Here is a 24,236-nt window from a genome sequence, read left to right on the forward strand (position 1 = left end):
TCATCGCCATAAGCAAACTCACCGACTGTGAAAAGGGATAAATTAGCATCTCTGAAGGCCGAGCCTCTCTTTATTCTGAAAACAAGCAATGAGGAGCGGCAGCTCTGGCTTCCTCATCCTGCCTCTGTGTGCCAGCACCAGCTCTTCATGGAACTAGCCCAAACCACAGCTACTCTGTTTTAGTGTAGGCTGTATGGATTCCAAACACTTGGCTGAGTCTAGGAACACAGAGGTCAGTTGTACTGCTTAGGCCAGCCAGGCTGATGGTTGCATTGATTTTGTACTGTTCAGACTGAGCGCTGTAACTTGTATTTCAAAGAAGCCTCTTTAAGCCATATTGGTTCTGTTCCAGCATTACTGTCATGAGCCTGGGCAGGTCTCCCTTGGAGAAGATGCTGGGTGAAGCCTAAAGCCCCTTAGCTCTCAGCCTGGGCTTTGAGTCATGCAGTCAAGGCAGCTCCCAGTATGTATATATGCTTTATATATGTATTTATATTTATATATATATATATCTCTACCTTTGCTTGCACAGTGTGGTCTAATGTTTATAACCTCTTCTGCCTATGAGATCTCTGAAGTGAGATGCTGGGCTAGGTGCTGCTGTGCTGTTCTAGCTTGGCATCTAGCAACAAGGATGGGAACAGTGGGTATGTAAGTACCAAACAGAAGGGATGCTGAGTTGGGTGGACTTCAGGTCTGTTTCAGTGTGGTCACTCTCCTGTGGTTGTAAATGCAATGAGAGAACAAACAAGGTGGATGAAGCCCATGCTCACCCTTTGTCCTCCAGCCTTTTTCCTACACATCTGGCTCAGCTTTGCCATCATGCACTGATGTCTCCCTAAGGTAGGACAGGGCTCCAGCATCCTCCCCTCCCTCTGTCCCTGCCTTTTTGCTGCAGCTCCCAAAGCAAGGATAAGATGTGCAAATGGGTTAATTTAGTTGGATAAAGCTGGGAAGAGCAGCTGAAACAACTGATCAAATTTAAGGCCATAATACCTGTAATTTCTGCAAAGGGACATTCTGAATTCCCAGGTGTCCTGTTAGGTTTCCCCGTATAATAGCACATTTCCTTCTTATGCTAACACACCAGCTAGGAGTTTTGTTGTGGCTTTACCATGTCTAAATCCATTCCCCACCTACAGCAAGGGTTGTACATCTCAGGGTGACTCTCTGCTATTTTACAGCAGCCATAACTTGGATGCAGGAAATTTCCTAGCATTAATGTGCTTGCAACATGGTCTGAATCTTAACTCCAAACCGTCCTTTCATTTGCACCATTCTCACACAGCTACAGCCCCACGGCTTCTGCAGGGCACTGGCCAAGGTAAAATCTGTCGATGTAAAGCCTGCAACTGCTGCGCTAACCATCGCTGCTGGTCCCAATGGGGCTGAGCTGCCTCGAGCAATTCTTTCAGCCTTTCCAATCTGTCCATCTTTCCCAGCTGACCACAGACCACATCCTGCACAGGTATCCCAAACCTGGAGCTTTATTTATAAAATGACTCATACAGGGACGCACAGTCCTGAACCACTTCAGCTTCACAGGGCAGAATTACAGGGCAGGGCACACCGAGACCTCTGAAGATGACTGGAGCTAATTTGCCGAGGGCCGGTTTGTCGATGCGAAGCCTCTTGGTGTGCTGCTTTAGGGAACAAGCTCGCGTTCTTACATTGCTGAGTATATGCCAATAAATGCCACCATGCTATGTACAGACTTTAATAGGAATTTTTCCCCTAAATTAGATGGAGGAGATGAAAATGGCTTGGCAAAACGATGTGACCTCGGGAAGTACTCCCAGAGAGCTCTGGAGCAACTCAAGCGCGGACACACAGTGAATTATTCAAAGGGGCTGCCTCCATTTCTTTGCTCCTCTCCTTCCAGGTAACTAAAATCCATAGAATGGGATACATTTTCTTCCTTCTGGGGTTGTATTTAGATCATTCCTGCCAGCCATGGTGGGAGAAAGAGACCAACAGTTCCCAGCAAACACACGATGATGAACATCCAAAGGAAGATCCTGTCAATGACCATTGCAACGTACTTCCAGTCTTCCTTCACCTGGGAATACAGAGATTAAAGGTTAATTATTAACACTGATTTGAGATTAAACTTTCAGGATTTTATTCCTAAATAGGATATTTTCATTTTAAGTCCAGAAATAGGAGGGAAGGTCTCACATTTAGTGCTCCTATATGATGGCACAGATTCATTCCATCAATCACTGATGTGGGAGACAGATTCCCAGGCTGTGTGGGTGTGTATGTGCAATTGCAAACCCTGCTCACGGTCCCCCAGGGAGGACATACACCCGTGGATAATCAAGCCCATCCCCACACTCACTATCCCATTTTCCATCAGCAGCAGCTGTAACTGGGTGTGTAATTGGGGCTGAGATTCAAGCTAGGGAGGGTGGGATGAGGGGGAAAGAAATCACTGCGTTTCCCCATGCTCCTAAATAGGTTTGCTTACAGATTAAGGGAGCCAAACCCTTTCTGCGAAGGGATTTACAGCTTTGGGTGTGTAAGCAGTGAAAAAGAACCAGCAAATAGAGGAAGAGGTCATCCTCGCCCTGGTTTTCAGCCACTTTCGTCTTGTTGTGGGAGGATTTTCCAGCAATTCCCCTCTGGGGAGGTCTAGTGCTTATTGATACCATCAGGCAAGAACTGTAAATGGCTATCTCATCAAGCAAGAAACCACATACATATGAAAACTTCTTTCATTACATTGCTGTTATTAATTTCTTTCCCAGGATGAGGACGGATCAGACAGCAAAGGGATTTTTGATATGGCTGTACCCATTATAGTTTCCTACAATGGATCACTTGGTGATTAATAGAGCCGAGGGCTGAATTTTGGCACACTGCCTGGTTCTTTTGGGAAGCTATCTCAGCAGGAGCTAGCTCCAACCTCTTTGGTGGCTGTGATTGCAGCAGGAGAGGAGTGTGGTGTAAGGCGAAGACAGCAAAGCCAAGGCTGGGGCTGCCCAATTGCACCTATTGGCCTGTGACCGTGAGCAAACAGTGGCTTCCCCCTGCCTAGAGCTGCAGCACGAGTGGAAGCAGGGCACAATAACAATGGTACAGGCTTTTTCATCCATCGATAACAGGTTTGTTTCAGAGATAATAATAAGGGAGTAGCCCAGAAGAGTAGGTATAATACATGATCCTTTAGTGTGAGGTGACCCTGCCCATGGCAGAGGGGTTGGAACTAGATGATCTTAAGGTCCTTTCCAACCCCAACTATTCTATGATTTGTGGGAGACGTGGTTTGATTTTGGGATTTTTTTTTAAGGATGTAGTGTTGGAACTGGATGATTTTAAGGTCCTTTCCAGCCCTACCCATTCAATGATTCCTAAGTGCTGATTATGCTTAAAATCCATTTTGGTAATGGAAACAATCCAATTGTCAGTGATATAGACATTTGCAGCTGACGATGTTTTCCCAGCTATAGTGGCAACTTCAGGTCCTAAAATATGATCTGTCAAGCACCAAACAAACAAGCTCTGAGCACAACGCAGGGACTCTGGAAACTCACACGAGCCTTCTCTTTGTCAGTCACGGATGCACCACTAAATGTTTTCTTATCTCTAGCATAGAGAAACCACGATGTGTCAGAGGGAGAGAATATACAACCCTGGCTTCCAGGACCAATGTTGTGGCATTTTATGAAGCGAAGAAAATTATTCCTTGCAGGTAAGGGAAGTGCATTTACCTCAGTTTGGTGTGCTGAACCCTTCATAAATGGACCATGAATCTTCCAACGTGCCTGTCATCGCTCTGTGCCTCAATGCAGGCAGCATATAGCTGAAGCAAGGTCAGCAGAATGAGCTCTTTAACTACACCTCTTATTACTTGCCATGTGGACTGCTTGGTTGAGCCTTTAAATCACCTGGGATTGCTCCAGCTCCTTGGCTCGGTAAGCAGCTTTGTAAATGGGGAAACGAGGGGCACACAGGAGAACTTACCAAGTTTTCCCCTAATTTGTTCTCTGAACAAAGCATCTTAAATTTCAGGAATACCTACATGTTTCCAGAAGTGTAAGAATCAAGTTAAATATATGCAATGGATCATTTTATTCCCTTGAAAACCAGCACCAGGTTAAGCAGGTCTTTGCTATTCAATAGACAGTGGTAAGCAAATAGAGCTTCATCTTGAAGCTTGTTATCTTCTTGGTGAAAACCATGTTGTTTAATGATTGTACAGCCCTTAGCACATCCATCTATAATAGAGTGAGTAAAAGAAATAATCACCCTTGAAATCAAAAGGAATTCTCTCGTCTCAAGGAGAAGGTTTCAGTGCATAATTCCCCTTTGCTGTTTGCGTTTTGTGATGTATTCATCACTTGCTGAACGCTGGAGGGAGTCTCTGATGTTTAAAATCCCACATGAGAAGGGCAGCTAAGCAAGCTCTGGGTGGCTGTGTTTATGGAATTAGTATCTCATGATGCAACCAGTGTGTAAAGAACATCAGAAATTTACCGTCTGATGTCCAACTGGGAAACTGGACTGAGTAAATAGTGTCCCATTTTGGCAAAATGAGCTTTCCTGAGTTTTTGTGCTAGTAAAAATAAGTGCTAAATCATGCAAAGCAATAAAACTAGATGAGTTTCTCTGTGAGAAAAGGAAGTGGGGAATAAGAGAAGAGGAACAGCTTGAAAAGTTCAAGAGAAATTTGCTTTCACAAGTAATGGTGTATGCAGAAATACCCAGGCCATCTTGGAAATGACATTTAGGAGTGCATCGGATGTTTGCAAAATCAATATCCAGCTTCAGGCCGAGAGCACAGGAGGGTGAAATTGCAAATTATGGAGAGACAATGAAAACGAACCAAAGAGGAGGAAGAAAGGAGCATTATCAGGATTTCTGCGGTGTGTTTTGCCTGCTGACAGCATTTCCCTGTGGTCCAGAGCCTCACGTGGAGCACGATCCGCAGGGGCCTCTCTGCCAGCATCCATGCAGCCGTCAACATCTGCCACTCCAACTCCTGAGCTGGATTTTGATTAGTTTATAAGAAGCTCACTCAAAACTATATTTGAGAAAGGATCAGGGGCAGGAACCAGCTGATTCCCCCACCCTGAACTCCCCAGACGTGAAGGAATCTGCTGCTTTTCCCTGGCCCAGCTCCTTGCAGGGCTGAGCAGTGGGAAGAGAGCATCCTGCCCCTTCATTTGAGCGGAGGGTTGAGGTGACATCCGATCCCCAAGACCCAGAGTCTGTAACACAGATTAGAGCAGTCCCAAGGGGTTTTATTGTGCTTTGTTAAAAATAAACCAGTGAGATTATCCCATATTTCATCCCCCTCGGCTATATTCTCTCCCATGTTATTTTTAAGCTATCCTCAAAGTCTTCTTATTAGTCCAGAGATGCACACAGGCATGAGGACAAGGCAGCTTTCCAGACGGTGCTATTGGTGTTTGGTTATTCTGGCTCATGTGAGACATGCAACTTGTTTTGCTTCTCAGTCTGTAATTAATTCCTAATGGCATTTCTATCATTTGCTGGGACAATCTGGTCTTGCATTTTCCCCTGTGTGCCATTGTGCTGGCGTTTGTTTGCAGATCTCTTTTTGTAACAAGCAACTGCCTCTTGCATTGCCCAGTTTCCCTTCGCTGAAGCACTTCATTAAATGAGCTATTTACTTTTAATTTAGAAGCACTGCCCCCGTGGCAATGGAACTTCAAAAGAAGCTCTCTTGTCATTCGGGGAAGGTGCATGGCTCTGAAAACATTACCCAAGAGACAGCGAGCTGTGTCTCAGGGCTGCAGCTGCATCAGAGGTGCCTGCTGATCGCTTTGTTGAAGGCTTCCATGAAGAAATGCCACAATTTGATTTTGAGATGAAAGCACATTTCTGAGTGCTGGTTTATATTTTCCCCAATAAATTCTCATTTTATTAGGTCCGTTCTGCTCCTAGCAGTAAATTTAAATTCCAGATCATTGTGTTTCCTGCTTCTTTGTCATTTCCACCTGCTGAAAAAATGCTCTTTCCCACTTGGATCTGGGAAACGAAAATAGCATCGCCTCGGAGTGGGGTCCCGAGTCTGAAAACCCAGCTTGTGCCCACTGTGCCTACTACAACTGCTGCGAGAGAGCAGAAAACTGTGGGCAGGTTTGCAGGCTCTCCCCGAGGAGCCTGGTGCATCGGGGTGACCCCTTCTGCTCATTGCTGGATGCTTTCCTGGTGCCTTTGCCAGCCCAGCCTTTGCTTACAGGCTGGGCTGGCAGGAGTAAGAGGCCAGTCAGAGCTCTCAGAACAGCTCCTTTTCTTCTGCTTTTGATGTTCAGTGCTGTAAATAGCTTTCTTTTCAGGATAATGGCTTCGTTTCAAGAGGGAAGAGTAATGGAAGGTATAAGATGAAAATTCGTGGCTTCTGAAGACTGCTTTCATTTTAAAGAAAATTGCAATCATGGATTATAAGGAAAGACCCCATGATGTTCAATGACTCTTGATGATATCAACAAGCTTTGCTTAAAGAGAATCAGTTGAAATGGGAAGTATTATTGGTGTAATACTCTTCCATTTGCACCATGGGGAAATAAGTGAGTAAAAATCAACTGACTTCCGCGTGTTTACTTGTGATTATTGCTAGGAGGAGAGAGTAGAGTTTAATTCCTGCAGTCCTAACGTGCTTGTGAAGTGCTTTAGCACAGAATGCTGGGCTAGCAGCTAATGAAGATGCGGATTCCCAGCCCATCCTGCCGTAGATTTGTGCTATGACCTTGAAAGGGTCACCTCATCTCTGTATTTTGGCTGTCCCTCCTCAACAGGAGGAAGAACCAGTTACTTCCTCAAAGGGATGTTGTGAAGTGAAATACATTAAAGGACAGAGGCCTCTCCAACTATATACCAAAGAGTATATAAATGGACAGTAGCACTCAGTCTTTTGTTGCTGCTGCTAAGTGCTCAGTGCTGTGAAAAATGCAAATAGAAAGACACTCTTCATGCCCAGGAAGCCTTGCATAAAAGCTCTGTGACTTGCACTGACTCTGAATCTTGAGAAAATCAAACTAAGCACAGCTGAAAAAGTACCTTTTTGCTGATAGATCCCTCTAGGAAAAGCTGCATTAGGCTTTTCTTTAGTAAGAACCCAAACTTCAGGTTCTTTTGAGGCTTCCTTCTTTACGGCCATCATTAGCAAGCACACCATATCCATAGTATTGCAGGGGAGGTGTGAAGGATGTGGTATTTGTACGTGCATCACGATGTCCGTGAAAAGAAACCCCTTCAGCCTCTATTTTCCTTCTCTGTTTGTAGCCATATTTACCCCTGAGTAAGTGTGAAATTTGTCTGTCCACCCACCTTCCCCCACAGAGCCAACTGCTCCAGCGGAAATCCACTAAGGAGGAATGGCATCGCACAGAGCTAAACATACCCTGCAATGCCCCCCTGCTACTACACGCTTCCCACATCCTATTTTGGGCATTTGCTTCCCTAGGCTCAGTAACCAGAGTCAATGCTTAATGAAAAACAGAGTGTGAACTCCCCATCTGCCAGAGCCTTCTCTGGAAAGAGTAAATCTGCTGCATTCCCACCCCAGATGCCTGCTTTTTAGGTCTTGCTCGCAATCATAACTGCTTCCTTCCTACCCAACAACCACTTTACTCCTATTTTCTGCTGGAAAACCCTGTTGTTCTAGAGAAGCCTTGAACCCTCCTGCCCCATGTGCTTGCCAAGACCCCAAAGACAAACCCTCCAGCTGTGCTTATGGTGCCCAGTGTGTTCAATATCAGGTATGGCTGAGCCTGCATCAGGAAGTACACTCTTTGTAGAGCCCCACATTTGGTGGGGCTTCCTTGGCAGGTAATTTTTGACTTACCCCAGGAAAGCAGGCTAAGTTAGCATAGAATCATAAAATGGTTTGGGTTGGAAAGGACCTTCAGATCACCCAGTTCCAACCCCCTGCCATGGGCAGGGATGACTTCCACTAGACCAGATTGCTCCAAGCCCCATCCAGCCTGGCCTTCAACACTGCCAGGGATGGAGCAACGTGTCCCAGTGCCTCACCACCCTCACAGGGAAGAACTTCTTCCTTATATCTAACCGTATTTAATCATACTCACTGAGAAATCCGCATCTTCTGCTCGCAGGTGGTCTGCAATGTAGTGGACCCCTTCCACTGCCAGCTTCAGGGCTGGGGACATCAACACGAGGTGCTGCTCTTTGGCGCTGTGAGTCTTGCCTCCTTGAGCTGATGTGCCAGCAGCCTCGCTCTTTTTGCATTTACACTTGCACTGAGGGGGCTTGTGATGGGGCTTCTCCTCATTTAGGTGGCACCGTTGGGATGCCGGAGAGGCAGTGGATTGGCCATTGGTCTGGGAAGAGTCCTCTTGCAGGTAGCAATACTGGATGCTCCGGGACCTACAGCGGATGCTCCCTTCCTCTGCCTTATTGGGGCTGTACATCTGCTGAACACTCAGTGATCTGCCTTTCAAGACGGACGTGGTCTGGGTGTCACTCAAGGGGTGGCAGGAGGGTTGTGGGGAGGAGCAGGTCACCTGTACAGGCTCTGGGTGCAGCACAGAGTACTGCCCAGAAGGGGACTTGCACGTAGGCTGAGGCTTGGCTGGTTCCTCGAGGTGGGCACAGAAGGAAGAGGTGGGTGATGGCTCCTTACTCTGAGGGCTGGGGGAAGATGAGGTAGTGAAGTTGGGTTCCATGTCGATCTCCGACCAAAGCCTTGGTGTGTTGGTTATTTTGTGCATGGATTCAATGAGCTTCTTGCAATTGTCTTTCACTGTGGAGGGACGCTTCATGAAGAGGAGGCGTGGGACTATGTCAAGGAAGATCCTCCTCACCCAGGCAGGCATCGTGTGGGTGCGGGGGGAGCGATGGTGCACGTTGAGCACAAAGACAGTGATGATGATAGACAAGGTAACGAATATCATGGTGAAGAGAAGATACTCTCCAATCAGAGGGATGACCAAGGAGGTAGATGGGATGATCTCTGTGATGAGCAGCAGGAACACAGTGAGGGACAGCAGCACAGAGATGCACAAGGTTATCTTCTCTCCACACTCAGATGGCAGGTAGAAGACCAGGACAGTCAGGCAGGAGATCAGCAGGCAGGGGATGATCAGATTGATTGTGTAGAACAGTGGCAGCCTCCGGATAATGAAGGAGTAAGTTATGTCTGGGTAGATCTCTGTGCAACATTCATACTTCTTGCTGTTGTAATTGCCTACAGCATTGATAATGACCCATTCCCCGCTCTCCCAGTAGTCCAGCTGGTCCACATGACTGTGCATGCTCACCAAGTCTATCTTGGCTTTGTCATAGGTCCAGGAGCCAAACTTCATCGTGCAGTTTTGTTGGTCGAAGGGGAAGAAGGTAACATCGATGCTGCAGGAGCTCTTATAGATAGCAGGAGGCATCCACTTAATTCTCCCATCATAGAAGAGGTGGGCCTTGGTCAGGTGGGTAACTGCAAAGTCACCATCAGCACTGGGGAGAGATAGAAGATAAAAAAAGACTAAAGCTTCTCTTAGACAAGTCAACTTTGTTAAAGCAATGGGGTATTTCTTTATACACACTTGGGGCACCTGAGGGATGCAGCACTCACGTCATGTACCAACACTGGTACATCCATCTACTCCATCCAGTGGGTTTTGAACTCTGCTGGCTTATGCCATTGCATGCAAATGTCAGCTCTCACACTGAGGGAGTCAGGTCCTTGAGGTGAACGTACACAAGTTTTCCTCAAAGGTGCCCCATAAATGCCCTGGAAAGGGTTGAGTTTGCTTTGCAGAGATGGGAGGAACCACTATCAGGTGGTGCGGCTGCGGGCTCTACAGGATTAATTGTGACAGCTGCTCTAAATGAAACAGTGTTGGGTAATCCTCCAGTGTCTTGCACGGAAAACAGCAAGAGCATCCTATTAATGGGAATAATGAAAGTTAATCTCTTGATTTCCCAGGCAGGAGGAGAGCTGTCTTTTATGGTGTCTTCTTACAGCGACTCTCAGGTGGGGTGTGCGTGCTGGTGTAAGATAAATGGATAACAACCCAGGATTTTATATCAGAAAGCCATTTTCCAGGCAGTGGGAAAGCTAATGCATAAACAGCTTTGTTTGTCTGTTTGTACCTGCTTTTCTCAGCTGATCAGTGCGCTGATTTCCCACACCACGGTGCCATACACAGGTGACACTGGCTGCTTCCAGCTCATTGTGGGGATTGGGATATAAGTGAAGGAGATCAAGAAAGGCAACAGGAGAGGCAAATTCACTGGGGGTGTGGGGAAAGAAAGACCACCAAGAAATGCTATACTTGAGCTGTAATAGTGTTGGATAAAGGAGGGAGACTGAGAAACTCTGGGAATGGGATCCCCCAGCCCTGGAGACAGCTTTGTCCTCACCTGCCTCAGCATCACCAGCCACAGCTCTGCTCCTTCCTCACACCCATCTCTGCTACTGCACATTCAACACTGAACCTGCCACTTGTCCTCCCTTGATTTATACTTGCAGAAAGAGGATGTTGAACCCTTGGACAGTGACAGCCTGTATCAAACACCCAGTTTCAAGGAGACTTAAAATGGGAGTGAGGTATGGATAAAGCAGCAATTTTTGTCATCATGAGCAAATATCTGAAAGGTTGAAATCCCAACCCCCCCAAAAAAAAAGCAGGTGGAATCTGTTTGTAGAGCAATGCCCTCAAGTTTAGCTATGGGAATAGAGGAAAGAGCATCCAAAAAGCAGGGAGGGAATTGGGACCGTCTTACACACTCATTCAAGCAGAGCTTGGGGATACGGAGGAAGAAGCCTGTTGTGTGATGCCAAGTTGCAAACAGCAACGCTGCTAAACAAAGGGGAAGCTGAGCAGGGGAGGGAGAGCTTCTGCTCAAAACTCGAGATGAATTATTCAGGCTGATATAGATGGAAAGCTCTCTGCTGTGCCCAGCGCTCCCGGCTGGAGCCCATCCAGCCTGCAGCCACTCTCCCAGCAGTCAGCAAACTCCCTTGGTCCTGCTTTGCTGCTTCAGTGCTCAGATGTGCCCCGACAGCAGCCGCACAGTGACAGGGTGCACGGGGGTCACACCTTCCTCTTCCTTGCCACCAGCATGGAGACGATCTGATGGGGTCCCTCAAGCAGTAGAAGGCAAAGGAACCTCCCTGGTGACCCTCCATTAATTCAGCTGCAAAAGGGAGAGGGGGGGGGAGAAAGCCTTTCTGATACTTCCTCTTGCCCAGCGAAGCATCCTCATTAGTCCATGATCACACTGGCTTCCAGTGGGACTGGTGTAGTACTGCTCATTAAATAAACTCAGAACAACGATATAGTGAAAACCAGGTTTTTACTAAACTCTCCTTTATTTCTATAATGGAATTCTTTGTTCTTTGTGTCAGATTTTGGAAAAACAAAAGAACACAAAAGGACCTGGGGCTTTTTGGCCTCTGAACTGGACTTTTTCTTAAGCTTTAAAACGTCCTGTTTTGTTTTAGACAAGAAAGCTAAAAATATGAACAAACCCAGCCTGCTCTCTCAAAGGGATGAAGGCAAAACCAGCTACTGTATTTTACTCTGATGTAAATAAAACCAAGCAATGCCTGTACCACCATCGACCCAACTCCTCTCTTACCTCTTTCTTAAATCTAATTTACACTCTGGGACCACTTGCTTTGGATAAAAACCAGCTTTCCTTTTCTCCTGGGTTTTGCCTGCACTGTAAAGCCAGTCTGAGACATGAAACATGCACAGCAAGTGACAGTCCCTTGTTTGCTGTTCTCGGTGGATTTCTTTCTACATCTCTATAGGAATCTGGAATCCAATTCTACCTTTGATGCCATTTCTGAGCCACGATTAAATTGTTCAGTAATAGAGCAATACGCTTAGAATTAGACTCATATTCCAGAAAAGGGATAATGAGCATCCATTAGTGTTTCCCCTCTTAGATGGAGCAGGGTAAACAGCAGAGGTGTGTGGGTTTCCTTTGGAAACTGTTGGAAAAGGGCATGAAACTCTGGTTAAAATTCATCCAGGAACAACAGTAATTCATGGATTGTGCTTCATTCCCTGCAATGCCTTGTCTGGCAGCTTTTCAGGCTCTGCATGACCAGCCAGACACCTCTCTCCTGCAAGCATAGATGGGGCCAGTGGGATGCTCTGGGTGTGTAGGAGCAGTGTTCCAATTATTTCCATAAATGATCTGCCAATTTAATGAGGAAGACGATAGTTTTTAATTGCTTGCCCAACAAATCCAGCCTCATCCTGGGTCCTCCAGCTCACTCCTTATTACAAATAGCACTGGTACTGCCTTCCAAGCTGCCTTTTGCCTGCAGTGCCATGGCAGGAGTGAAACCAGCAGCAGAATAGTTCCTTGTCTCTGAGAGTCAATGACTCTGAGGAGCCATAAAACACCGTGGGATCCTCCTGCTTTCCTCTTACCAACCTAACAGGGCTGTGAAGCAACCCCTGACTTGACTTTCCTGAGCGTGTTTAAACTTCTCATTGAAGTTCAATGTAAAGATAGTTAAGCAATTAGTAAGCAGGCTAAATTAGCCATGCTGCTGTACACAGCCTGCATCCAAGCCAGTTAGCTCATGCAAAGGTAGTGTTTATAGTTATCCTAACCCTTCTTTCACACATATATTTTTGACTCCCTCCCAAACCTTACCACCCACACTGGACCTTCAAGCATATGTTTACTGGATTGGAAGCTGGCATTCTGCTGATGAACCTGGGGAGATGCTTTAACCACAGTAAAGCTTTCATTCTGCCCCTCTTGACATGACAAAAGGAGCAAACAAGTCCACCTGCCTGTTGACAGTCTTCCAAAGCCTTTCCCCAATGGATGAAGGTGAAACAACCCCCTGCAATGGAAGCCTGCAGGTAGGAGATTGGAGAAACCCTGTTTTCTTTGCTCTGGGAAAAATCCCATGTGCTGACAGCCCTGACTGCATAACAAGACTATTCCTTTAGACAGGAAGGTGGGAGATCTGATGTAAAGGGCTGGCGAATATCTGCAGTGATTCCTTTATTGCGGTAACACATTTTCACCTCATTGAGTCTACATCACCATGTTGTGACAGTTGTCATGAGAAACCATTTGGAAGGAGCAAGTGCAAGATATAAACACACCAAGAAGAAGCTGAGAATGAGGATAGTCGGGCTCTCCTGATTACCCTGACCTCACAGCTCTGAAATGTGTCAGTAATGGAGCTTTTACATCTTCATGTCAAACACAACAGTGCACACCAACACAGAGAGAAGACAGTTGCTTATTTTTTCACACTGCTGTCATTCTGCAGCTTTGATTTCTCATTTTGAGAATAAAGGCTGTTCTTCTAAAACCTTCTGAGTTTATACGGTTCCAGAATGGCATTGTTTTACTGGCACCCATCAACCTGCATCCCATCTGCTGATGGGAGACTTTCCTTTCTCTTTTTCCAGTGCCTATTTTCCCTGCAGTTGGGAGATAGATCATCTCACAAAATTGAATGTTTTCAGCATGCATGTAAATGAGGCACGCATTTATTTTCATTTCTGATGATACTATTTCAACCCAAAGAGAGCTTTAAAAGCCTGAAAATTAGCTCTATGCATATATGGATATCACTAGAATGTCCTCATTTAAAGTATTTTTCATCAAAGACCAGGAACCAAGAAAAACTGCAGTTTCAAGACCCCTCTTAAAAATGCACCCTTATGGTACACATTAAAGAGATGCTCCTATAATGGTCAGATTAAAGTACTCTCTGAAGGCAAACCAGAGAACGTTTAACCATTGTTTTGTGCTACCAAAACCATAACTGTAAATGCACAGATATGGAGACTGTCTGCTCCAAAGTCCCTGCTCAAAACAGGGTCAGCTACAAGAGGATGAGGACCTTGCCCACTTGGGTTTTAAATATCATCAAGGTCTTGGCAACTTGGATTGCTTTGGTGCACTGATGTGTACCTCTATAGGTCACATCCAGGCTTTTGCTTGCTTCAGACATTAAGAACTCAGTGGTAACTGATATTTTGGTTGTTCCACAGTAAAACAAGCATCTGTCTCAGAAATGTGCTAGACAGAAGAAACAAGCACAAGGCTTCTCATTCAATTCTTCCCTTTGCCAAGCATCCTCATGAGCACTTGGGAGGCAAAACTCTCGCTTTGTCCTTAGCGTAACAGCAGGAGAAGTCCTTGGATGCTAACACAGCAACAGCCCATGAGAGGGATTCCTCTTACAGATTTCTTCCTATCAAGACCTGTATTACTGCATAGAGCTTGGCAGCAAAGCTCAAAGTGATCTAGAGCTAAAATTCCTCTCCAGAAACAGCCATTTAAACACCCAGAGGAATCAGGAAAGCTTAAGTGTGAAGTAATGATTATGGGACGATTCAAAACACAGTCTGGTGCCAAATGACAAGGTCTGAGCAAGCACACACAAACACACAAAGAAAAATGTCAAGAATGAGTCCAATGTTTTAAAGCTTAGACTGGGGCATCTTTTAGTATTTCTCCTGCAACGAGCTTTGGGATGAGTCAGGAAAACATCGTTACTCCACAAACCTCACTAGTTACAAACATCATAGCATACAGCTCAAAAGAACAAGTCACTATAGTGTAGTTCAAAAGAACTTTCTCATCAAGCAATGATCTTCTAACCCAGACCAGTAATCCTTTGTGCCCATATTAGCACAGGGTGAGTTCCTCAAGATATTTCCTACTCCTAACTGCAGGCGTTTGTATTTGGATTCCACTCATGTATGACCTTGTCTTTTATTCTTGGTTGGGGTTGGTTTTGTGACCATGGGGTCTAAGGCAGGGAAAAGCTAACACCAGATAATACTGCGAAAAACAGAGATATTGAAGTCTGAACGTCCCCAGCAGGTTTTCTTTTCAGGTTTTACAGCCGTCAGGCTTGAGAAGACAAATACTATGATGCTATCACGAATATCCAGTTGAAAATGAACCAGTGAAGCTCACATTTCACATTCCCTGCCCATCCATCAGGCTCAAGGACATGGTCCTGCATTCCTTTGGGCAGCCTTTAGCTATTGGAACACCTGGCTGCAAAGCTGAGGTTTTAGGGGTTTCTCCTCTGGAGTTTCTATGTTATACCTGGTCCAAATGGCTCAGTACAGTGGTGGAGAAGCAGAAAAAAAACCAAATATAGCCCCAAAGGCTTATTTCCTTATTAGACTATATATATATGCATATTATTTTTTATTTTAAATATACAAAGAAAAACGAAAATGTGCTCAAAGTCCATTCATGAATAGGAAAATAAGTGAATGCAGAGGATTAGGTAATTCATGTATAAATGATTTGGTGGCACCTGAAGAGCCTCTACAGCGCCAGATAAGGAACAGCCAGCCTTCTTGGCAAAGAAAAGGCTCTGTTGTTTCACTATGAACTCACTCATATTCCTCTGTTATATGCATTTTGTCACATCAAGGAGAAACTATTTACAGTCTTGGAACTTATCTCATTGAGCCTGAAAATTGAACAGCATATTAATTTCCCTGTAGGATATTAATGTGGGTTTAGATTCCTTATGAATGTAGTTGACAACTACACATACTCTCTAGGCCAAACCAGCCGAGTTTACTGTTTTAATTTGGGCCTCTAGAGCGGATAAATGGAAGGTTTTGACAATAATAAGCTTAGATACAAGATCAGCCTCACAGCAAGGAGTTAGGTTTCCTTAAAGATGTAAATCTCAGATCAATTTAAGTTTCACTATTTCTATATATACCGCAGGATGAAAACAGAAGAGGCATCTGTATCATCTCCTGCCCAGAGAGTCTCTTTTCCAGAGGATACCATCCCAAACAGAGACACCATACTTGAGCCAGAGCATGTGACAAGCAATAAACAGCTCACGTTGAAAAGCCTAAATGGTGCGAAAAGCCAGTGTGGCAGCTCTGTTTCTTCCACCAAGTTCTCTGCACACATTCTCTCGGTCTTAGGGACCCAGAGTTATGAGTATCTACTTTAAGTTCCCTCTAAATAATATATATATCAATAATAGTGTATATATATATAAAATATGAGACAGAATCCTTGTTAGCATCACCCATGACTAGCACTGTCTTTGCAAAGCCTTTCTTTCTGAAACATTTCTAGCTGAGATATCCACAAGGAGAGACACTGTCTGGTTATTCAGTTGATGAGCTGCCATGCAGAAGAGCCTTCAGATGTATTTGGTAGGAAGTTAGGCAGAAGAGGGAAGTATATAACAAGGCAGAAAGCAGTTTACATAGGGCTATATGAAAGAGCATGGGCAAATATAGCTGTAAAGAGGAATAGAATTAATGGAAAACCATTAGTGACTGGCTAACAGTTGGCGCCTACATCCATCTTTACTTGATGGATAAAGCAACCAATTAAAAATGCATGATAGACTCATGACAACCAGCAGAGGAATGCATGATTATTAATGGTAAGTATGGATAAAGAGAGAGGAGTAGCTTGGATTTAGGTAGGTGGGGACTGCATCTCCCTGCACAGTAGTGGGTCACTAGTACAGTTAGACCCACTATCTGTCATACCCTCCTGCAAGTCATACTGAGTCAAGCAATAACATGGGCAAGGCTGGAAGTATTTGACCCAAGAAGAGGATAAGGATGACATTCTGGAAGAGCTGCTGTGGACAGTAGATGGGCAGATGCTCCCTGGAGTCCCTGCAGTAATCACTGACAGCAGCAGTGAACTAGGACAGTGGAGGGACAGAGCATGCAAAAAGCAGAAGCCAATGGATGCCCATTGACCTTTTGGGGCTGCTTTCAGCATAAAGTCCCAAAATGTCCTGAGCACAAAGGATATTGAGGCCTCCTATAGTGCATGCACTACGCTTACCAACTGTGGTGAGCACAAGGAGCCAAGGGAGCAGATGCAATGGAAGCTGTGAACACCTTTCTTGGCTGCAATGTGGGGCACTGGTAATACAATATTCATGCTCAGAGTGTGTCCCTGCAGTTCAACAAGGTCCAAGTGCCTATGAATTAGTCATTTCCACTGGTCTAAACCTCTGAAAGGTGCTGTGTGAGGATGCGATGATTTCCAAGAGGCTTGCAATCACTCCATACCTCTGAGGATCAGAGACAAGCTAATGGGAAAGATAATGTCTTCCATGGTCTCCAAAGCTCACAGTCCCCTGGACAGATTCCTCCTTCAGCCATATATATGTCTTTTCAAACCAAAAGCAAATTCCTATCAAACCAGGACCAGGCAACGACGTATTAAAAATGAGCCTGGCTTCTGTTGTGGGAGTTTTCTCTGAGTGTTAACTACATACAAAGGTGGTTTTGTTTGATGCTGGCAGCAAGTGTTTTCTCTGGAGCCTATGCTGGGGAGGGAGCCTGGGATGTGCTACGTCCTATGAGACTGGAGAGCTCTGGTATGATAAGCAGGGGAGAAAACAGTCTTGGCACGTGGACAGTCTTTCTAAGGATACCAACAGGCTCCAAAGGAAATCAAGAAAACAACCCCCTGTTCTTAGGAATGGTCCGTACAAGAGACAGATTTCAATCATTCGGAATCAGGAGCAAATATCCACTTAAGACTAATCCTGGAATGTTATTGGGCTGACCTGAAACTTGTACTTGTAGATACACAAGCCTGATATGGTCCAGCATATTCTCAGTGCTTAAACACATGCTCATTAACTGGCTTTTCCACTTGATGATGGTGAACTAGGGGAGACCTCCTTGGTGAAATGAAATTGAAGAGGACTGAAAGCTCAAATCCAGCTTAATTGTGTATCTGACACGTGAAGAGAGAACAATACCTGGCGTCCCTCAACAAAACTCACTGTCCAGAGGAAGGATCATTAGGAGAACAAAGCCCTTGTGGTACATGTTACTCATGTCATTTAAGGCACATCTGGGACACGTGTTACAAGAATTCAACCACAGAGAGCAAAATAAGGAGGAATAATTGCAAGAAGCACCGTTAACACCATGAACAGAGAAATCTGCCAGGGTGCATTTGCCACTCACTTGTTGTAGAGGACAATATCTGGCCTCCAGATCAGCTCGGAAGGGATTCGGATGGAGGTGACGTTTTCATACTCTTGAGGGTCCCAGCGTAGCTTGTAGTCGTGCCACTCCTGCAAAGATGAGGCAGTTACAAAGCTGGCAAATTGAGATTGCAGAACTGAAAAGGAACAGGGGAAAGCACAGATTTGGGTGCACCCACCTGCTTCACCCACACGTTCGTGGTCATCATTTGGTTTTTCTCATCCTGCAATGCAAGATCAGGTTATCGGTTATAGAAGCAGATAGAGCGGCCCAAGGAACTCATTACATTGCTCTTGCTTGTACTTCATTTCTGTAATTATAAATCACCTCTGCAATAGATGCAAGTTCCGCCTTGGAAATAAAAAGCAGATGTTTGTGTCATTCAGCATGGGACAGGGCACAGCTGCCTGATGCCACTGAACAGCTGAGCCTGCACCTAAGCAATCCTGTGAGCAGACAGACATGAATTCACTGGGATTTTCCTTGATGCCGATGGATTCAGCCTGGGACGATGGGGCCAGGCAGAGGAAAATGCTCCACAGCTTGGCTTTGATCTGGGCACTGAAGGACTGGGAGTGATGGATGTATATATCCTTACTCACACATATGCATGGATTACAATGCTCAGCTTGTTCTGCAGGTAGAGTTTAGGATTTCTACTGTGAAACGTTATTCCTGTTATTCTAGAAACATGAAGCTCATTTCTCCTACCAAACACATTGACTTCAAGCACTATGGATTGGGTTTTCTGAATAATCCCAAGCTACTGCGCTGACACATAACCCTTGGACAGACTGGTCTATACCCATGCTGTCAATTGGTAGCGTTTTTCCCAATTCAAACACTAGTATGGAAAGGTAGAATATATATACACTTCTAAACAATGTAAGGCAAATATAATGCTGACAGCACTGTAGTAGAATTAATTGCTGCTTGCTGCTTGCCTTGCCTGCTTGTTACAACCCCTCGGTAAATCACTTAGATGAATGACGTGGGGCAGAGCCTAGCGCTGGTCTGATTCAGGCATCACACCAGAGCTCAGAGCTTGTTTGCATGTTTGTTTCTTTTCAATCTCTCTTTGGTTGGCATCCAAACCAGCTCAGTTGACAAGGCTCATTTGGAAGCAAAGTGCTCATCATTAACCTTGCTCTTATGGCAGCTCAGGATTAATTCTGAACATTAAAAGGCAGAAGATGTACCTCCCCCTCACTGCTGTCGTGCCACCAAGTGTAAAGCCTGACCAGAGATACCCTCATCCAGGGTTAAGGACCAGAAGCACATGGAAGGAATACAAAAAACAGTCAAATGAGCAACAAAGAAAGGGGAAATACCCAGCTACATCCTTGGGTGTTGATGGGAGGTGAGGAATGCCATTGGATGGGTCTGCCATGCCCTGGAATGAACCAAACCCTGAACATCTGCTTCTCTTCCCACTTTGCAGTTCAAAGCACTGGGAATCCCAGTCTACCCTTTACTGGAATGTTCCCCCCTTGTTGGGTGCAGACCAGAAACTCCTGTCCATTGCCACACATGGGGGCTGTGCCATCCTCCTGACCCAAGCAAAGCACGACTCCAGCCCCCTGGGTTTACCCCATAGGGGGTTTGCAATGTGCTAATGCCTGTCTGCCTGCTCCTGCTGCACGGCTGACTGCTCCTGCATGGAGCCAGCCCAGAGGACAGCGGGTGACAGCAGCCAACAGGGGTGCTGCACCCTCTGGCCTCTTTCCTCAAGGAGAACACAGCACAGAGGGATTCCAGATGCGTTTCTCAGTGGCTGCTCCTAGACACACGCTTGATCCCGTACCACTTTTATCTGCGCTCAGAAGGGTGAGGTAAGGACACACAGGGATGTCAGACTCCACATTGACTTTTGTTCCCCAGTTTTTGCCAGCAGGAGCTGAGGTTTGAATAGAGCTCTGATTTCTCTTCCAGACTTCTTTCATCCACAGCCAGATGCTGGGTCTAACAATTGCAATGGGTTTTGCAGCAAACCAGTGCCACTGTCGGGAAGGGGGTGTCATCAGTCCCCAGCCACTCAGACTGGGGTGGGAGGGTATGAGAGCTCTGTACCCACCAGCCCCGGCCCAAGCACTGCCTGCTAGATGCACTTCTAACCATTGACATGACTCTTAGATTAATTCATCCTAAGTAAGCTGGGGAAAGCACTGTGAAGCAGGTACATCGATCCTGCATCCTCACAGGCCAGCAGCAGCGTAATGGAAAGTCTCTCTCTCCTGCCTCCACAGTCACTAATGTCTCATCTTTAGTCTCATCAATTATTCAGATGAGAACCGTACAACTTCACCATTAGCAACTGCAAACAGCCCTGGATCTCTCAGTCTGATGAAAGAGAGGGGAAGGGAATGGAGACCATTTCTATGCTGCAAAGCTGGAAGCTGAAGGCTTGTGCACAAGGAGGTGCAACTCCCCAGCAACCCAGGGCTTTGATTTCCCAACTCCTGCCCTACCTCAGCTCTGTGTCCCCTGCATCTCAACACCCTTATCTCAAAATATAGAAGGTTGTGGAGTTGTTTCTTACGGTTGTCCCGCACCAGGAATGTTTCGGAGTTGCATTACACTTTCCATTATCACCCCTTTTACTCTGCCACACGAACACACTGTCCTGGGGAGTATTGTGTGCAAGCAGGGGCAGGAGAGAGAAGCATCTGGGAGCAAGATCTGCACCAGCTAGAAAGCCTGTGCATGTGCTTAACATCTGCAGCCCTGCAGGGATCTCCTTTGGATTCAACACTTGACCCCGACACACTGTAATAGAGTAATCCTGTAAGTACCACTCCAGCCCGCAGCGTAAACCGCTTTGGTTCTCACATAGCACATGCAGCTTGCACACGTGTAACATGCAGAAGCTATTTTCTTATTGTTATCTGCCAGATTAGTTCAAATAACCCCAAAACATTCATTTGCAGAAAGCCCTTCAGGTAAGCTACCACCCAGAGATGGGTAACCCACTATTTCTATTAGTTTGGTTAAAATGGTGTTAACAATTACAGCTCAAATTCCAAATCAGCCATGTGGGATGTTTCCTCAGCCAGGACTCTCTGGCATTTATACCAGTTGCTTCTCTGCTCTGCTGGGATCAGTCCCACAGGTTTTGATGAGGAATTGGGGATCTTGCTTACAGTAAATAAGGAATAAAGGATCCGCTTTGATCACTACTCACAGTAGTCATCCCTCATTCCAGCAGGGCTGTCTGCACGATAACACTTCCCAACCTGACCAAAGTCTTCCCAACCCAACCCTGGAGCAGCCAGTAAAACCCACATGCAACAGGAGCCTCTCTCAAAGCCCCGACCCCCTTAATTTTGGCTGTTTCTTGTACAGTTGTGTTGCACTTACAACATCGATGAGCTGGGCGATGGACAAGCCAAAGCGGACAAGGACCACGTCTGAGATGTTGGCGACGGGGCGAGACCACTTGTTATAACCAGAGAAGAGCTTCTTCAGGAGACGCTCCTCTGCGTGTGCCCGGGTCTCCATGTGTCCAAAGGCTATGGGGAAGGCATGGTGGTGTGAAACACACAGTTCCAGCTGGCATAGCTGGAGCTTTCTATGAGAGGGAAACCTGCTCTAACACCAGTGATGGGTAATTGGGGACGCATGGGAGGTGGTAACCCATCATCCTGATGACTTGCTTCCCCCGTACCCCAGGCATTGCCATGCATTTGAAGGAAAAATTCTTCACTATGAGGGTGCTGAGGTGCTGGCACAGGGTGCCCAGAGAAGCTGTGGCTGCCCCATCCCTGGCAGTGCTCAAGGCCAGGTTGGACACAGGAGCTTGGAGCAAGCTGCTCCAGTGGAAGGGGTCCCTGCCCATGGCAGGGGTTGGAGCTGGATGAGCTTTAAGGTCCCTTCCAACCCAAACCAGCCTGGGATTCTACGATTTCTCACCTTATTCACCCACCATGGCCAATTCCCAGTGCAGGGTTTCTATTGCAAAGCAGGATTGGTTTAAAGAAAGTGGGGGCATCAATAATACCATTTGAAAAACACTGAATCTGGTCTAATTTTTATAGCCACTTTGTGGCAAGTTTCTAGCACTGAAGTCTGCAGGTGGGAAAGAGGGATGCTGGAAGGGTGAGCCAAAAAGCAAAAAGCAGCCTCCTGCTGGGAGACAGGGATTTGGGATCAGATTTACACAATTCAGCTCTTCAAACTAGCCTGCATAACTGGTCTTTCACAAAAGTGATGGGTGACGGAAGAGGATGGGGGAGAGCGCAAATTGGGTAACAAGACCACAGTTTTCCCCAGTAATAACTTTTAAAGTTGGAAGCTGCAAGGAGCAACCCTGACCCTGCACGTACAACTATGGGAACCAGAGGTGCCTTAAAGAGTAAAGCTGCTCTTCTAGCAGGGGGCTGGAAATGCATCCTCTGTCATGGACAGCAGGAACAAGCAGCCAGGGGCTCTCCCTGCATCCCTCATGGAATATGGCTCCTATTTAGTCTTAAACTGCCCTGGATTATACAAAGGGAAGCATTAGCTGAGCTCTGGCTGTGCTCTCCCCAGACGGAGCTGTAGCCTGGAGACACATTAAAACACTTTACCCAGGGAAGAAAAACCCAGGCAAGGAGCAGGATGCTGAGCCCCTGCCTGTATCCTCCCTCCTGTCCCCTTCCTGATCGTGGCTTTAACCCTTTCCCCATCAAACCAGGCAAGGAGCAGAAAATAAAAGCAAAGCATCACTCAGGAGAGGCTGGAATTTTTGGGGACCTGCAGTGATGGGGCAGGATGGGGGGGGAAATCCCGAGTTAACAGGGACCGGTCTTTGCAGCACGCCTTTGAGAGGGATAAGGGATGAAAGCGCTAAAGAGCAGAGCAGGGGTAGAAAAGCTTTCTTAAACTTACCGGGGAAGACACTGGCACAGAGGAAGAGGAGGAGGTTTCCTTTAGACATCAGAAATCCCATTGTGGAGCAGAGTTCAGGCTCTAGTACTCAGCGTCTCCCGTCAGGGCAACTTTTCCTCTCGGAGTCTCTGAATCCTCCAGCTTCATCCCCTAAACTCCTTCCTCTCCCTCCCTCTCACCTGCTTCTGGGAAGGAATAACAGCTGATGGTCGGTTTGGTTTCTCTTTTCTGACTGATTTCCAGCTCTTCCCCCTGAAGGATGCTTTTCCCTGGGACAATGCTGCACATACACTTGCGAGGAATGTGAAAGGGCTGCAGGAAGTTCCTGTGAAGAGACCCGAAATGCAGAGCCTCCCTGAGCTATGCTGCTCGCTTCTCTCCCCTTTCCTACAGGCTGGTTTGCCTGCTGGGTTTATTTGTTGCTGCTGATGCTGTGCTCACCCTTCCCCCCAGCCCTTTGGACAGCCTTCGCTCAGCTTTTGCTTGCTGCTGGACCACTGATGCGAGCCCTTGGTGGAGCAGAGAGGCAGTATGTTTGTATATTTAATGTAGTTAGACCTGCCCACCTCCTGCTTAGGAGGAGGAGGAGGAGGAGGAGGAGGAGGAGGAGGAGGGAATCTGTGCATTCCAGCAAACAGGCTGCAGGGAGAAAAACTTTGGGCATAAGAAAGACGAAGGGGGAGATGCAGATGCCAGCGGCAGCCAGAGGTGGTGGATACGGGGCCATCCGGGATGCTTACAGCACCTGAAGCCCAAACAGTGTTTAATTAAGGAAAGCTGTCTGCTTGATCTTGTCCAATTGATTCAGAATCACTCCTCTACACTAACAGGGTCGTTAGGGATTGTATTGTGGCCTGAGCACGTATCTTTGCTGCTGACAGCTATTGGGCTGATGAACCTGTCTGTGAGAACAGGGCTTTGCTGCGCTAGGTGCTGTCCATAGGCAATATGCAAGTCAAAGGTGAGACTTGAGACAAAAGGTTGCTTGAATGTATTCTCTGTAATTGAATGTACCAAAACCATACCACAAATAACTCTGTTGAAATCATGAAGACCTTTTATGGAGGAAAAGGTAATTCCATGTGTTAGGAATTGGCACTCCAGCCCTTCATGTCGCATCCCTGATTCCTCGCACAGGAGACATGGAGTAGATCCTTCTCTGATTCACTTTGAAACTGATTTTAATATTATTACAATTACTTCTATATGGATAGCAAATGGGTCTCATTTGCAGGCAGGGGTAATGTTGCCAGCTGCAAAATTAATCAGTGTCTCTTCTAACAACACTTCATAATTTCCCTACTCCAGAAGCATCTCAAATACCTTCCAGTACAATAGATTACTGGCTGAAAATGGGGAGGATTAAAGCCACAAGAGAAACTAGGTCTGTAGTGAGATGATAAATGACATCAGTGTAATATCAAATCA

General features: G+C 46.2%; 1 protein-coding gene across 1 annotated transcript; it reads right to left on the reverse strand.

Moving 5' to 3' along the window:
- Nucleotides 1-1,473: 1,473 nt before the first annotated feature.
- Nucleotides 1,474-23,302, reverse strand: CHRNA4 (cholinergic receptor nicotinic alpha 4 subunit). Its single transcript, XM_062642133.1, has 6 exons — nt 22,809-23,302; nt 21,300-21,451; nt 18,121-18,165; nt 17,922-18,031; nt 8,061-9,441; nt 1,474-2,059 (listed from the first exon to the last, which is right to left on the reverse strand). Exons 1-6 carry the CDS (start codon nt 22,867-22,869, stop codon nt 1,934-1,936), a joined length of 1,875 nt encoding a protein of 624 aa, XP_062498117.1. The 5' UTR covers nt 22,870-23,302; the 3' UTR covers nt 1,474-1,933.
- Between the last annotated feature and the right edge of the window lie 934 nt (nt 23,303-24,236).

Source organism: Pezoporus occidentalis, unplaced genomic scaffold, assembly GCF_034315485.1.
Source record: "Pezoporus occidentalis ecotype Australia unplaced genomic scaffold, CSIRO_AGI_Poc_V1 ctg70, whole genome shotgun sequence".
In the NCBI taxonomy this organism is placed as follows: domain Eukaryota; kingdom Metazoa; phylum Chordata; class Aves; order Psittaciformes; family Psittacidae; genus Pezoporus; species Pezoporus occidentalis.